Genomic DNA, 14,780 nt, shown 5'->3' with positions numbered 1-14,780 from the left:
GAAGGAGGACATAGGTCTATTTCTGCCTGTTTTTCCACTTGTGTCAAACAAAGCTCTTTATTACCAAATGCTGTAATACTGTAAGGTTCCTGGCTTTTATTAAAGTAAAGAGCTTTACCTAAGCAGTCAGAAATAAATGTACATGTAATGTGTATACCATTATGGTACATTTTCCCTCCTGAGATACAAAGGTTATGGAAAAAAGAATCCCTGTTTGTCAGTCTCTATTTGCTATCTAACTACAGTACAATACAGTGTCTGATCAGTAATTTAGCCAACATTTATAGAACTGTAAATCCATGCATCTTTAACGTAACTCTAGGATGTATTTAAAATAGCAAATCACCATAAATCATGTAAATCTGTTAAATATTTCATTTGTTTGCAATGACCCCCCCCCCCTCTCCCCATCCTCCCAAAAAAAGATACAAATAAAACTGTATTCATCCACAAGACTAAATTCAGTGGTTACTGAAATAAAATAAAGATGCTGGTCACTGGTCAGAATACATCAAAATGAAGGGTCTAATTATGGGTCTTGTCAATAATCAATGATTTGAATGTAATTTTCTTGACCAACATCCCAGAGATGTGAGATCCTGCTGATCAGATATTTTTTAGTCATCAGACAACATTATGATCCTCAGCAGAAGAGGATTCAATAAATGACAAATCAAGGCCTGTCCAAACCCAGTTGCTGATGAAGGTTGTGATCCAGTTGATGAAGAGCAGTGATCATCTTCAGAGATGCTTGGTTCCCTTTATTTCTCACCATGTCGATGAATTGCCTCGCTTTCTCTTGGCTGTATGCCTCTGATCTGATGGAGTTCATCTCTTCATCGTTGAGAACCTTCTCTTCCAGCAGTTTGTCCAGCAGACCATTGAGCACGGGGTTGATCGTTGTCGACACGTTTGGCTGACTGGGGCTGGCGTCTGGATGGTTTACTGAAGCAAAGAGTCATTTATTGGCATCAATTTCAAAGAAAACAGTCATCCAAATGACCTGGGGGGAAAATAATACTGTGTCTTATTTACAAATAACTGGTCCATACCCGGTCCATACCCGCTAGTCCATACACACACACTCTCTCACACAAAAACGCTAATAAACAGCTGAGATTTGGTGAGATAGAAAAACGGGCTTCGCAGTTGCGTTCAGATGGTAAGGGTCAATGGCTGTGTGCAAATTCAGATCAATTGCTCCTGCCACTGAGGAGAACAGGGCACACAGTTTTGGTCTCACCACCATCGACCACCACAGAGGTTTGTCAAATTATAGGAGGATTATGAAACTGTCTGTCTGTCAGTCTGTCTGTCTGTCTGTCTGTTCTGTTCTGTGATGGGTTTTTTGTTGGTTTCCCCACAACCACCCCGAAAGAAAGAAAGAAAGAAAGAAAGAAAGAAAGAAAGAAAGAAAGAAAGAAAGAAAGAAAGAAAGAACAAACAAAATCTGATCTACAAGTTCAATCGTGTTGCGATGCGTTGTGAGCTTGTAGACCGGCTATTTTCAAAACATTTTGAAAGTATAAATTCTGACTTCCAGGTTCACAGATCTCAGAGTTAGTATTTCCTCCAAAGCAGGGCCCACAATCAGTGGTGGAAAGTAACTAAGTACATTTACTCAAGTACTGTACTTAAGTACAGTTTTCTACAGTATTCTTTACTTTACTGGAGTATTTCCAATTTTCAATATTTGTACTTCTACTCCACTACATCTCAGAGGCACATATTGTACTTTTACTCCACTACAATTATTTTAAAACTTGAATTACTCATTATTTGTAGATTTAGCTTATTATGACAAGACATACATTAACCACTTCAACGAAATTGAGTTTGGCCAACTTTGAACTGACAATCTATGTGTATATTTGCTGCCTTTTAACTTTGGGTGTTCAAATCAACATTGGAACTACATGAATTTGGATAAGCCAGGTGCATCCTTTCAAATATTTAACTACAGCAGATTCATACGGTTTGTGTGAACATTCACACCCAATGACCTTCATTGTATGATTATCAGCTGCAGACATCAAACATAAATGAATGATAGTGTCTCCCCCCCCCCAAAAAAAAACACAATCAAACTTTTTTTACTCCCCTTTTTGTGTCACTTTTCACTGAACTATCTTTGGGACCTAAAACAACATGCATTTTCACATATTATGCCTGTGTCTTAACTCATGCTTTACAGCAAGTTTTTCACTTTGTCACAATAGTCACACAGGCAGCAGTGACTCAAGAGTTAGAGCGGCTGTCTTTGAATCGGAGGGTTCCCGGTTCAATCACTGGCTCCTCCTGGCTATGTGTCCTTGAGCAAGACAACTGAACCCCTAACTGCTCACGATGAGAATGTGGTTCCTTTCATGGTTTTCTCCACGGTCGGTGTGTGAATGCACAACCAGGCCTGGCAGACATATGCGCTCTGAAAAGCAAAATTGTCTACATAATACTGCGAGCAAGCCTTTTCATGTAACCCTACGAGGTAAAAGTCTTAAGTAGTGTATCTTTCTAGTCACTTTGTATGTAATCACACCGCTCGAACAAATCTTTTATATTTCGGTGGGAGCGCACCTCAATGGGGTTAGGACACTTTGGTAGAGGTTTGAGTTGTGTTCTTACCATGTCATGATGTAAATAGTTCAGTAGCGACATATATCGCTCCATTGTGAATTTATTTGAAAAACATAATCCAAAAATAGCTTATCTTTGAATTACATTGTATGATGAAACAGCTCTCCAAGTCACTCTTTTAGCACATAAACAAATGAAAACAAATCTCATTCTAACAATTTTTAACATCACCACAACCAGTACGAAAAGTGTTTTAAGGAAACATGTAAACTGGGCGCAGAAGCACGCACCCTGAACTCCTCCCTGCTCCTGAGAGCCTCGACAACGCACCTCTTTAAGGCGGCCAGGAACGTCCCCACCTCGGAGCAGATGCAAGAGATTCGACGGCTGAGTGATATGAGGCCCTACAGCTCAACGCATCAGCCTTATCCGCCATCGGCCGCGCCATGACGGGACAAGGTGAGACAATTTTGTTGTCCTGTACAGTGCAGGACGGGACACTTGAGACACTGTTGTTGTCCTGCATAGTGCAGGACGGGACACGGTGAGACACTGTTGTTGTCCTGCATAGTGCAGGACGGGACACGGTGAGACACTGTTGTTGTCCTGCATAGTGCAGGACGGGACACGGTGAGACACTGTTGTTGTCCTGCATAGTGCAGGACGGGACACGTGAGACACTGTTGTTGTCCTGCATAGTGCAGGACGGGACACGGTGAGACACTGTTGTTGTCCTGCATAGTGCAGGACGGGGCACGTGAGACACTGTTGTTGTCCTGCATAGTGCAGGACGGGACACGGTGAGACACTGTTGTTGTCCTGCATAGTGCAGGACGGGACACGGTGAGACACTGTTGTTGTCCTGCATAGTGCAGGACGGGACACGGTGAGACACTGTTGTTGTCCTGCATAGTGCAGGACGGGGCACGGTGAGACACTGTTGTTGTCCTGCATAGTGCAGGACGGGGCACGGTGAGGCACTGTTGTTGTCCTGCATAGTGCAGGACGGGACACGGTTAGACACTTTGTTGTCCTGCATAGTGCAGGACGGGGCACGGTGAGACACTGTTGTTGTCCTGCATAGTGCAGGACGGGACACGGTGAGATACTGTTGTTGTCCTACATAGTGCAGGACGGGGCACGGTGAGGCACTGTTGATGTCCTGCATAGTGCAGGACGGGGCACGGTGAGACACTGTTGTTGTCCTGCATAGTGCAGGACGGGACATGGTGAGACACTGTTGTTGTCCTGCATAGTGCAGGACGAGGCATGGTGAGACACTGTTGTTGTCCTGCATAGTGCAGGACGGGACACGGTGAGACACTGTTGTTGTCCTGCATAGTGCAGGACGGGACACGGTGAGACACTGTTGTTGTCCTGCATAGTGCAGGACGGGACACGGTGAGACACTGTTGTTGTCCTGCATAGTGCAGGACAGTTGTAGAGGTTTTACTTCTGTACCGTTGCACTGTATTGTTGATGCTTCTTTTTTTCTTTTTGCCTTGTATTGCTGTACAGTGTACACCACAGTAATTTTTATTTTCCTTACTCTTTACCTGTATTGTAACCTTAACTGCTGTGCCGCCTCTATCTATAGTATCTATCTATTAAAAAGGTCTTAAAAGTCATTCAATTGTAACTTGTGAAATGTACCTTGTATACACTTCTAGGCCATGTCGTGAACCAAGAAAACGTCTCTAGAAAATGAATTTCGTTTCCACATCTGGGCACTACTTTTTCAATGCATTTTTGCTTGTGAGCTTGTATTTCTGCTATTTTTGAATAGCCAAATACATCTAAAATGACAGAGATCGTTCCCGGATTGAATGGGTTAAGCAATGTGAATTCATTTATTCATTATACACAAACATTAAGTAAAGAATCACATGGATTGTGGCATTGCCATCCCTATTATGAGGCCATAGTGTTCTGTGCAGTTTACAGGAACCTTGGGATGGGAGTTAAATAAATAGTTTTTGGATTCATTTACGTACCTGGTGGTCACTCCTCCTGTCACACTCTGTTCACCGAGTCCTGGAGTAATGGCATCATACACATATTAGAGTGCTGATTACATTTAAGGACAAAAGTACAGTAACACATTTCCAACAATGAATGAGTTTCTTTATCACAAATTTTACTTCAGAACTCACACTTCCAATTTGTGTAGGTAGGCTGTTGGCAAGAAAAACTATACAAGTGTTTCTGAGATGTACAGTTAAATCGGGTGCCAGAGGTTTATTAAAATATTATACGTTCAGTGCCTGCATTTCTTCCATCCACTTACGTTGATACGTTTCGTGCTGTAGAAGCCCCGACGCGGAAGTGCATGTAAACAAGCGTGCGTGCGAGACGGCGGAGGGTCCCGATGCCTGGAACAATAATATTTCTAACGCGATCCTCCATTGCAGAGTGATCGCCGATCGAAAACGGCTCGCTTCCACCACGTTAAAAAGAAATGGAGATATTAAGCTTTTAGTCAAGGAGTTAACATTGGAGAGGCCGACCGGAAGGATTTTTGACATGGATCCACATCCGGCCTCTCCTTCTCAGAGACTCCTTGGATGATCCCAAAGTTTCGTTAGAGCGCCCCACGTGGGCCCCACATATAAAAATTAAATTGGGTCAAACTCGGCACTCCTCGTTTGGATTATGAAAAACGGTCCGTTTTTGGCACTCAATGTGTTAAAAATCATAAAGTCACAAGTAAGGCCTTTTTCGTAAAATGTTATAGTGGGCTTCCATCAATAAACAACTAAAAGTTGTTCTGAGTTTGAAAACACAGCTAGAAAAATGTGTACCTACCAACTTTGTCAAGGTTTCAATGACAGCAGCTTTGATTCCCTTCCGATGCTTTGAAAATACACGACCTGTCACTTCTTTGCATCCTGAAAGGAAAACCACCATGACAGGACAATGATATTTAGTCATTTGACAATGTAAATGACCAGAATGATGTACCTCTGTACCAGCGTGAATGTTGTGCGTACATAACAAGTTACAATATACACTAGGTCTACTGTAATTTTCTGACTATACGCTGCGACTTTTTTCCCATTTTTGGACCCTGCGGCTTATACAACGATGCGGCTAATCTATGGATCAGAAAAAATAAAATAAAAGTATTTTGCTGCGTGTCTGAATCACTTTCTCTTTTATCCCAAATGCGTCCCAATCAGTGTAAAGAAGAGCCTCGATGGACAGCTAGGCCTACTATGTTGCAAAAGACGCCATCTAAGTTTCCCTTTTATGTAGGCATTGTCTTTTTTAATAAGACGGACAATAATAAATCCTGTGGGTTAATGATTAATCACCAGGTTCGAGAGAGCAGTGGTGGAAAAAGTAGTCACATTGTTTAGTCTTATCCAACGATAACAAAATATTCTAGTTTTGGGTCTGAGAGTCTAAATCTCATCAATGGTGGGATCCGTGGCTTACATGTGGAATAAATAATGGCCCTTGATATGAAAAAGGTTGAAAACCAATGGCCTAGAGGAGAGGGGGAGAGAGGGGAGAATGAGCGAGGAAGAGACGGACAAAAATGGCAGAAGAAAGTGGTTGTCTCTAGTCTACACCCTCCCCAATACCCGTTAGGTTTGGCAGTGACAGGGACTATACAGTACATAATATTGTCTCTGTCGGGTGGAAACCTCATAGAGCTTGTAGATCTATTTGTGTTGCTTTTGTGTGACGCTGTAGGATGATGAAGATTAGAAGGGCATTCATTTACACCACTGCGAGTGAGAGGCTCGCCGCTCGCGTCGCAAAAGCCAGTGTTGTTAATTCAGCCAAAATCATTTGCGTTTCAAATCGTATTGTTTGATCAACTGGTGATATAACTTAACAGTCACAAGGTATTTATAAACATACTTGTGTGCATGACGGTGACGGAGAATTTTATAAATATATTTTGGACACATTTTAGAAGTGTTTGAATCAATTAACATTGAGCAGGAAGCTCGTAGTGTGCTCCCATTTCATGACTTTCCCTAAAAACTTTATATCTGTGTAAGAATGTAAATTCACCTCTGAATGTGGGCCTCTTAGTGGGATCCTTGTCCCAGCACTTCTGCATGAGGTCAACTAGCTCTTCTAATCCATCTGCTTTGCTCTGATCAATTTTGTGAAGATCAGGTCTGTCTCCCATTATAATCCTGAATATCAGCACACCACGGTTCGCCCCTACAACAAATACAGAACAGATATTTGTGTGTGCGTGCGTACATGCGTGCGTAAGGTTTGAAATGTGAATACATAGTTATATATGAGTACATAGTGGTTGTTCTGTACATAGTGGTATAAATAATAATAATAATAATAATAATAATAATACATGTATTTGTTTAGCACTCTCAAAGCTTACACATTGCTTTACACAGCAAATATGACAAATAAAAACAGATAGTTGAAAGGCTCATTACCAAATATCACAAATCAAGCATGTTGATTGTAAGTGAAATTCCTTTTTCTACAACCACTCAGTTCAAACTCCATTCATTTCATTCTTACTGTAGTGTGCTGCTGTATACATTAATTTCATACTTCCTGTATGTGTGCTGCTGTATACATTCATTTTATACTTACTGTATGTGTGCTGCTGTATACATTCACATGCAATAGTGGATAATTTACCTGCTGGATAGGGATCCATCTTTCCAGTGAGAAGGGTCCAGAGGAGAATGCCGTAACTAAATAAAAAAATGTTAAAAAAAGGCTTGAAACTGTTTTCACATAATAAATAAATGTAATGACTATATCAACAGCATTCCTTCAAGAGTTTACCTGTAAATATCATAAGAGCGGACAGGACGGTAGTCGTTCTGTTCAAAGGCCTCTGGGGGAGTGTAGGCCAGAGTGCCTCCTACATCACCTTTGTTGCTGGTATTCAAAACACTGGTGGACACCATAGAGAGGCCAAATTCAGCTATCTGTTAAAAGAAAGAGGATAACAGAGCATTTTAGGGATTCCTGCTTTGATTTAAGCCCAGTGAAGAGAAGCAGTGAGGGCAAATGACATGACAATATGCATCATGGTCTGAAATCGGAATCAAATCCTTGAGGTTACGCCGTTAATTGATAGAGTAAAGTGGATGCTCAATTAGTTTTTTCAAATATTGTTAAGGTTTAGAGGCCTATCAGGCTTCGAAGCCTTATTAGTGTGGTTGCCCAACAGGGCAACCAGACTATTAGTACTCTATATTTATAGATAAACAATACTTTGGACCGCATCCTCCCACAGTTTTTATCCCCTAATGTTGTGCCATATATCAAAATGACCGTCTAAATCGGGAATCGTGCGCTTGTATTTTGCTAAGAGTTTGGCTAAATAGTTTAATTGATATTGATTTATTAGTGCATTAAATTTCCCCATCCACTTTAATGTAAAAGTGAAAAAACTCAAATTCAAGTATTTTTTTCTCAGAAACCTTAAGAGCTAGAGTTATCAGATTTGGAGGGAAAATTCATAATTAAGTCCCAAATTATTTAAAAAAATATCACACCATTCGGCCTCATGGTGGCGCTATAACAGCCCCCTTTACGTTTTGGCCCGTAACTCTTGAACCGTAGGTCCTAAAATCAAAATTTCTGGATTCCTTGGGTCACGACGCATCTCCCCATATAGGCCTCGCCCATTTGCGTCAGGATAGATTTTTTGATATTGATTTATTAGTGCATTAAATTTCCCCATCCACTTTAATGGGAATTGCAAAAACTCCCATTCAAGTATTTTTTTCTCGGAAACCGTAAAGGCTACAGTTACAAAACTTGGAGGGGAGGTTAATAGTTTTTTGAAAAATTATTAAGAAAATAATCACACCAGTCGGCCACATGGTGGCGCTATAACAGCCCCCTTTACCTTTTGGCCTATAACTCTTGAACCGTAGGTCGTAAAATCAAAATTTCTTTTTCCCTGGATTCCTTGGGTCACGACGCATATTCCCATATAGGCCACGCCCATTTGCGTCAGGATAGATTTTCCGCCATTTTGAATTTTCTTCAAAACACACTTTTTGCTCCTTTTCCTTCAATTTTTTTCCAAATCTCACACAAATCGGTACACGTGATCTATGGACCCATGCGATAAACATATCCAAGCAGAATTTTGATTGTCCGTACCGTCCGTCCGTAAATGGCTTCCAAAGTTAGCGGGAGGGGCCCGTTTGACCAAAAATGCCATAAATCACGAACGAAACGTCCGGTCAATCCCAAATTTGAATCACATGTCGAGGGTGGTATACTTAACCAATCCCCAAAAGCATTTCCACTTTGATCCATAGGGGGCGCCACGAATGCTCGAAATGTAACCGTTTGATGCAAAAACATGATTTTTGGGGGATCAATCCTCTCAAAATGAAACGCAGGCGATCTCAGGAGTGACGTGACGATGTAATTGGCGCAGTCTCCGACGGTATTCCTCCCGGCGTATTACTCGAGTCCCGACCGGCATCGGCGCAACCACACTTTGCAATTTCCCCGGAATTGCGACGCGTCTAGTTTTAATTGTTTTTCAGAATCAGCATTTTACACAAATGTGGTCGCAGCTTTACATGATAGATATAATAAAGCATAGTAATAATAATAATAATAGTCATCATCATAATCAGAGATGTCATGAAGAAAACAATTAAATAATAAATAATAATAATAATAATAATAATAATAATAATATAATGGGGTTTAACCCAATTATCATATTCACAACAATATGTAAAAAGAGAGACATTAATCAGTCACAGTACACATAATTACCAATGGCGGGCGGAAGTATCGCGAGACGAAATTTCCAACGTGAGTTCAGTAAAAACAAATTTGTAAACAGTAATGGCGGCGCCCGTGTAGCAATAGCATTCTAGCGACATCAGATTGACCACACACTACAGATATATATAAGAAAAAAATGTTTTTTAGCGACAAGAAATAAAAACTCCTGTTCTGAGCTGCGGGGGGGCGTGGTCCCCGAAATCATATCGCTCTTTATAAACTGGGGGTCCCGGACCACACTTATGACAAGATAACAACCTCAAATAAAGGTTAGGAAACGCCTAGGGCGAAATTCTCTTTTAAGCTCATGGCCTATGTGTTTCTTGCTTGGCAACCATAGAAACCTGTATATGCCCTAAATATAAGCTCCCATAGTAACAGAGACAGATATTATAATAAAAAAAGGTTATTCAAAGATCGTTCAAAGGGGGGAAAGATAGAGAGAAGTAAAGACATGTTTAGCCCTCAGTAAACAAGGAACCCTTTCATTCTATTGATCAGGGGGAATATTTATATTTTTCAAGTAATTCAGAAAAGGGTTCCAGGAAACTGATTTTGCCAATTTCATTGAATTGAAATCAATTCAAAAGTGACCTGAATGGATACACATGTGGGCGTGCGCACCCACGCACACACGTGTGTCTGTGCGTGGGTGCATGCGTGTGTGCATACCTTGACATCTAAGTAGGCATCCAGTAGTACATTGTCCGGTTTCAGGTCTGAGTGCACAACTGGTGGTTTCTTGCTGTGAAGGAAGTTCATGACCGTGGCCACCTGGTGAGCGAGACGGAAAGCCAGGGCCCAGGGTGGCGGCCAAGACAGGGCCTTCAGCAGGGACATCAGAGAGCCTCTCTCCATCAGCTCCATTACTATGCCCTGCCTCTTGAGATGTCCCAGGTCAGGGACAGGGGGAATGCCCTGGTACATCCCATAGACCCTTGGCACAAACTGGTGGGCAACAGCATCCATGTGATGAGCCTCTCGCCCCAGGGCGGTGGACAAGGTGTCAAAGCTGCAGTATGGAAGGAGACAGTTTAGGAGGAGAAAGACAGCAGTTAGAATCCAGTTAGGTGAGACTTTGATAGGACTGAAGATTATGAAATATGTGATTGATTAGTGTGAAAGAATCAACCAGTTGCTGATAAAAGTCCTATAATAATTCATCATACCCAATATGAAGCAGCTTGATGGCTACGTCGAAGCCCCATTCCTTGTGGCTGGCCTTATAGACACATGCAAAGCCCCCTGAGCCGAGCTGTTTCCAGTTCTCCAGACTTTCATCACCAATTGCCTCTCTGCCCCGGTATGCCATCTCTAACCAAAGGACAGAACCGCAAAATATTCAAATCTAGAGAGCAGTAATAATACGCAAATGAATATGAAATCTTTCCATAAGAAATCAAACAATAATCACATACAATATTTGTACAGTTTAAGTCTACTGACAATGCATATATGTTTCCTTTGTTAAAATTAAAGTAATGGAAGCCATTATTACTCACACACAACATAGCATAGACATAATATTGTTTCTTTGCCTCATATGCAAGCAGGGCATTTTACATTCACTTAGTTTCATTGTAGGACTTACACAGGATTTGCAAACTGATTAGAAGAAAGGCCCCATTATTGGCCTAACACCAGACATTATATGAGGTTTATTTACGCTAGACTGTGCCTAATTCTTGTCTATAAGACCAGCAGGAAAACAAACACATATGGTCACTTCTGTTTGTAAACATCCATGATGGTGATGGTCAAATCCAACGTGGCGACGGGCAATTTGAGTGTGTGTCTCCAGAGCTATAACCTCGTAAACCCTGGACCAATCAGTGCTTAACTTTGTATTCCAGTAGCCAGTAGGCCACTGAAGTACTTAGCTTTAAACAGCCATAACTTCGGTTCGCAGTATGCTAACGAGTACAAATTTGGTATGTGGACTAAGACCACCAATAGGGATGAGCTGTAATTTCTGAAGCCCCGTCCCCTCTGTCTTCCTATTGGCTTGCCTTTAAACAGCCATAACCCCAGTTTGCAGCACGCTAACTCGAGTTTGCAGCATGCAATAGGGACGAGCTGTTCCGAGCTGTGGACGAGCTGTCCCCTTAAACAGCCATAACTTTGGTTCCCAGCATCAAATACCTGCGAAATTTGCTTGGTACACTTAGATGACCAATAGGGACAGGCTGAAATTGCTTAAGCCCCACCCCCTCTGTGTTCCTATTGGCTGCGCTTTAAACAGCCATAACTCTGGTTCCCAGTGTCAAATACCCGCAAACTTAGACGGTCAATAGGGACAGGCTGATTGCTTAAGCTATGTAGCCTAACTTTTCAGATGATTGCCAAACAGACTTGTATCGTGGACAGAACTTCGAGGGCCCGTTCATCGCTGCTTGCAGCTTTAATTAAGATTTACAATTCATACCACATTTAGACAAGTAAGTTAAGAGTAATTATCTGTGATATGTGCTTATGTCTCATGTTCTCACCATCATACTCAAGAGATGATGAGGTGTTTGCTGCAGCTCCACTCTCTGTGGCTGGTTCTGAAACTGAGAAAGGACATGTTTCATTATGTTATACTAGAGTTTCGGGGGGCTACGCCCCCCTCAACCCCAGCCGCGCACGGGGCCCAGCGTGGGCGCGTGTATATTGGGGTACCCAAATCGCCGGAGTAAAACTGTGGAAAAGTTTTTTTTTTAAATCAAAAATTAGAAGATTTTTTTTTTTCATGAAGGTGGTTGCTTGTTTCTGGCGCTTGTTTTTAGAAAACCTGGCAACCCTCATGTTTACCCTTACCAGATGCAGTAACGGTGCGCGCTGTAGTTGTTTTCCACGCTCGCGCTAATGAAACACTAAACGGAGAAGCTTATAATTGTGAGGTTGAGCGTGAATGTATTAGCATTGTAGTCACCTGAATTGAGCGTGGAAGCAGAAGACACGGTGAAGGGCAGGTGAAGGAGGCGCTTCTGTTGTTGTTGTTGTGGCGACGGAGAGAGCTGCGGAGTTTCAATGGCGGCCGTTTGTGTTGTTTCGGCGAAACCCGTCGCCGTTCGGTGTCGGTGGTGCGCACGCTAAACGGTAAGAAAGTGATTCACCTTCCGTTTTGTCCGAAATGTGGTGAGTGTAATAAATTGTGTTGCGACGTGGAAACTGTGGAGTGAGCAATGGTAGGTGCCCTACGCCACCCGTAAATTGTGAAAGTCGGCCGTGGCTACTGTGTTGGCGACATGTGCTGTGTCGGCGTTGTGTTTACTCGATTACAGAGCTGTGGCTATAGCGTCAGCGGCGCGCGGAAGTAACTTGCCGTTTATATAATTAGATATCTATATTTCTTCATGTTAGCTATTATACTGATTAATTACACAACGTGATCAAATATGCTCCAAGCTACATACCCAGACACTTACATATTTATATATGCTCCTGCCGTTAATTGATTCACATTATTACTTGCACAATAGTCTGAAGCATGCTGCTTAATCTTTTTGAGTAGCCTACACACAATGGGCCTCATTCAAATAGCTCTTTTTAAAGTTCTATTATATTTTAGTGTTTGTTTAAGTAAAGATCAACGTCTGGTTCATGAAAGGTTGGGTAAAGCCTTGATTTGTGCAAATCTCAAGTGTATCAGATGATTAATTTGACCTGTTTATTTGCATTGTTCCACGCCCCATTTATCACCATAAAACAAATCTACCGGAAGGGCAGTGTTGGCCATGTTCAACAAGAAGAGGAAGCTTACAATGCTTTGCTTCACAATGCCATGACAGCTTATCTTGTGTATTTACCAAATGAGTCCCTCTCACGATGGATCAACTGAGCTTGTGTGAGAATGAATGAAGTAACGTATTATTGCTCTCATATGTAGGCTAAATGAGAAGAAGATAAAAGTTACAGTTTAAAGTCACAGAAATAAGCTACTAAAGCATGGCAGGATATTAAGCTTTTATATACAGGTATTGTTATACCATTTATTTTATTTTATTAATTAATATATCCTATCGGGATTGAGAATGGAGACAGATTTCATCCAGGCTCATCAGATGGTAAGACATAATATGTCTTCTATAGGCTATTGTGTGGCGTTCATGTGATAAACTAGTTTCATAATTGCTATGAGAGAGGAATAACTGCTGTAAATTTGAAGGTGTGACTGTGGTCTCCTTTAAGGCATGATAGAATATTGTAATTAACTTGACAAATAATGGTCCTACTGGCAGCAACGGCAAACATGCTGGAAGACACAATAATTAGCCTATGTTCAGCTCTCAATCTAAACCATGAATGAAAATCGGTTTGAATTCTTATAAGCCCAGTTATGCATCCTTACTTCAAAAACAAGCATGAAATCATGTAACAGAAAACAGGCGGAAGAGTAGGCAGGCAAGCCCGCCTGCATACTACACTATTAACAATGTTTTAAGCTGAGAGGTTAAGTTGAGAATGGAAGTGTAGAGCCATACTTGTACAAAAGCAGTAGGGGTATATGACTGGCCCCGAATGTGGAGCAACACAGCCCCATACAAGGTTTTAATAGAATGAATAGAGACAATAATACAAACATAATATTAGCACAAAATATTAGCCCAAATATGACAGCTGGCAGGAAAAGTAATTGCAAACTAGAACACACTTTTAATTCAAGGCTTTTCGAGTCGTGTCACGTTGTGATACGTTGTGAGCTTGAAGATCAGCAATTTTTTGGCAAAGAGATTTGGTGTAGAGTGAAAACTTATAGGCTAAAGATCCCTGTGGGACATTTTTAATTCCATAGTATTTAAAAGTGGAATTAAAAGTGGTTGAATTCGTACCTGTTCTGAAAAATATATATATAATAATATGGGCAAACATTTTAAGAAAAGAAAAAGACAATGATGAAAAAAAGAAGCAATTTATTTGTACTACAACTGAACTTACCCAATAGGTTGGGTTGGTGTAGTTTAAGGGCATCGTAAAAAGCCGCTCTGACAGCTGTTCCCCCTGGTTGTAGCACATCTGTATACACTTTCCTCATTTGTTCCATGCTCGTCTTCTCAGCTTGAATCCCCTTATAGATCTCAGGGTGGACCTTGTCTCCTAGACTGTCTACTATAGCCATGACTATGGGAACCTTTTGAGTAAATTCTGCCCTGTGCTGCATCACAAAATGTGCTGTTTGCAAGAGAAAGAGAGTGGTAGAAATGAATACATCACAGAAATGTAAGCTCTCTGCATCTCTATATCCCCATATACATATTACAGCTGGTACAGTACATTTATAATAAGAGTAAGATACATCTAAACCCTAGCAAATAAAAGGCAGCACCGGCCAATAATGTAATTGCTAGTTTCCTCAATCATTGAACTATAGCAAGGACAGAAAACCCTCACCTTTCTCTGCACCTGTCAAGTCATTATCAGCACCCTGTGGAACACAGACATGTTATTACAACCATATACCT

At 41.4% G+C, this 14,780-nt stretch overlaps 1 protein-coding gene across 1 annotated transcript in view; it reads right to left on the bottom strand.

The window, feature by feature from the left end:
• Positions 1 to 499: 499 nt before the first annotated feature.
• The window catches only part of LOC311051985 (uncharacterized protein), a 156,567-nt gene continuing 142,286 nt past the window's right edge, over positions 500 to 14,780 (bottom strand). Inside the window, exons 24-34 of the mRNA XM_084066730.1 lie at positions 14,710 to 14,743; positions 14,257 to 14,490; positions 11,826 to 11,888; positions 10,506 to 10,650; positions 10,009 to 10,348; positions 7,357 to 7,502; positions 7,207 to 7,262; positions 6,601 to 6,756; positions 5,380 to 5,462; positions 4,569 to 4,608; positions 500 to 945 (exon numbers count right to left, since the gene is read on the bottom strand). Of these exons, the coding sequence (XP_083922856.1) occupies positions 4,588 to 4,608; positions 5,380 to 5,462; positions 6,601 to 6,756; positions 7,207 to 7,262; positions 7,357 to 7,502; positions 10,009 to 10,348; positions 10,506 to 10,650; positions 11,826 to 11,888; positions 14,257 to 14,490; positions 14,710 to 14,743 (1,278 nt within the window). The 3' untranslated portion in view covers positions 500 to 945; positions 4,569 to 4,587. The remainder of the gene's footprint in view (positions 946 to 4,568; positions 4,609 to 5,379; positions 5,463 to 6,600; positions 6,757 to 7,206; positions 7,263 to 7,356; positions 7,503 to 10,008; positions 10,349 to 10,505; positions 10,651 to 11,825; positions 11,889 to 14,256; positions 14,491 to 14,709; positions 14,744 to 14,780) is intronic.

The sequence above is a fragment of the Gymnoscopelus microlampas genome (genome assembly GCF_963454915.1).
Source record: "Gymnoscopelus microlampas genome assembly, chromosome: 1".
NCBI lineage: Eukaryota > Metazoa > Chordata > Actinopteri > Myctophiformes > Myctophidae > Gymnoscopelus > Gymnoscopelus microlampas.
Note: the sequence above shows the minus strand (reverse complement) of the source record. Positions and strands in the feature narration are given on the sequence as shown.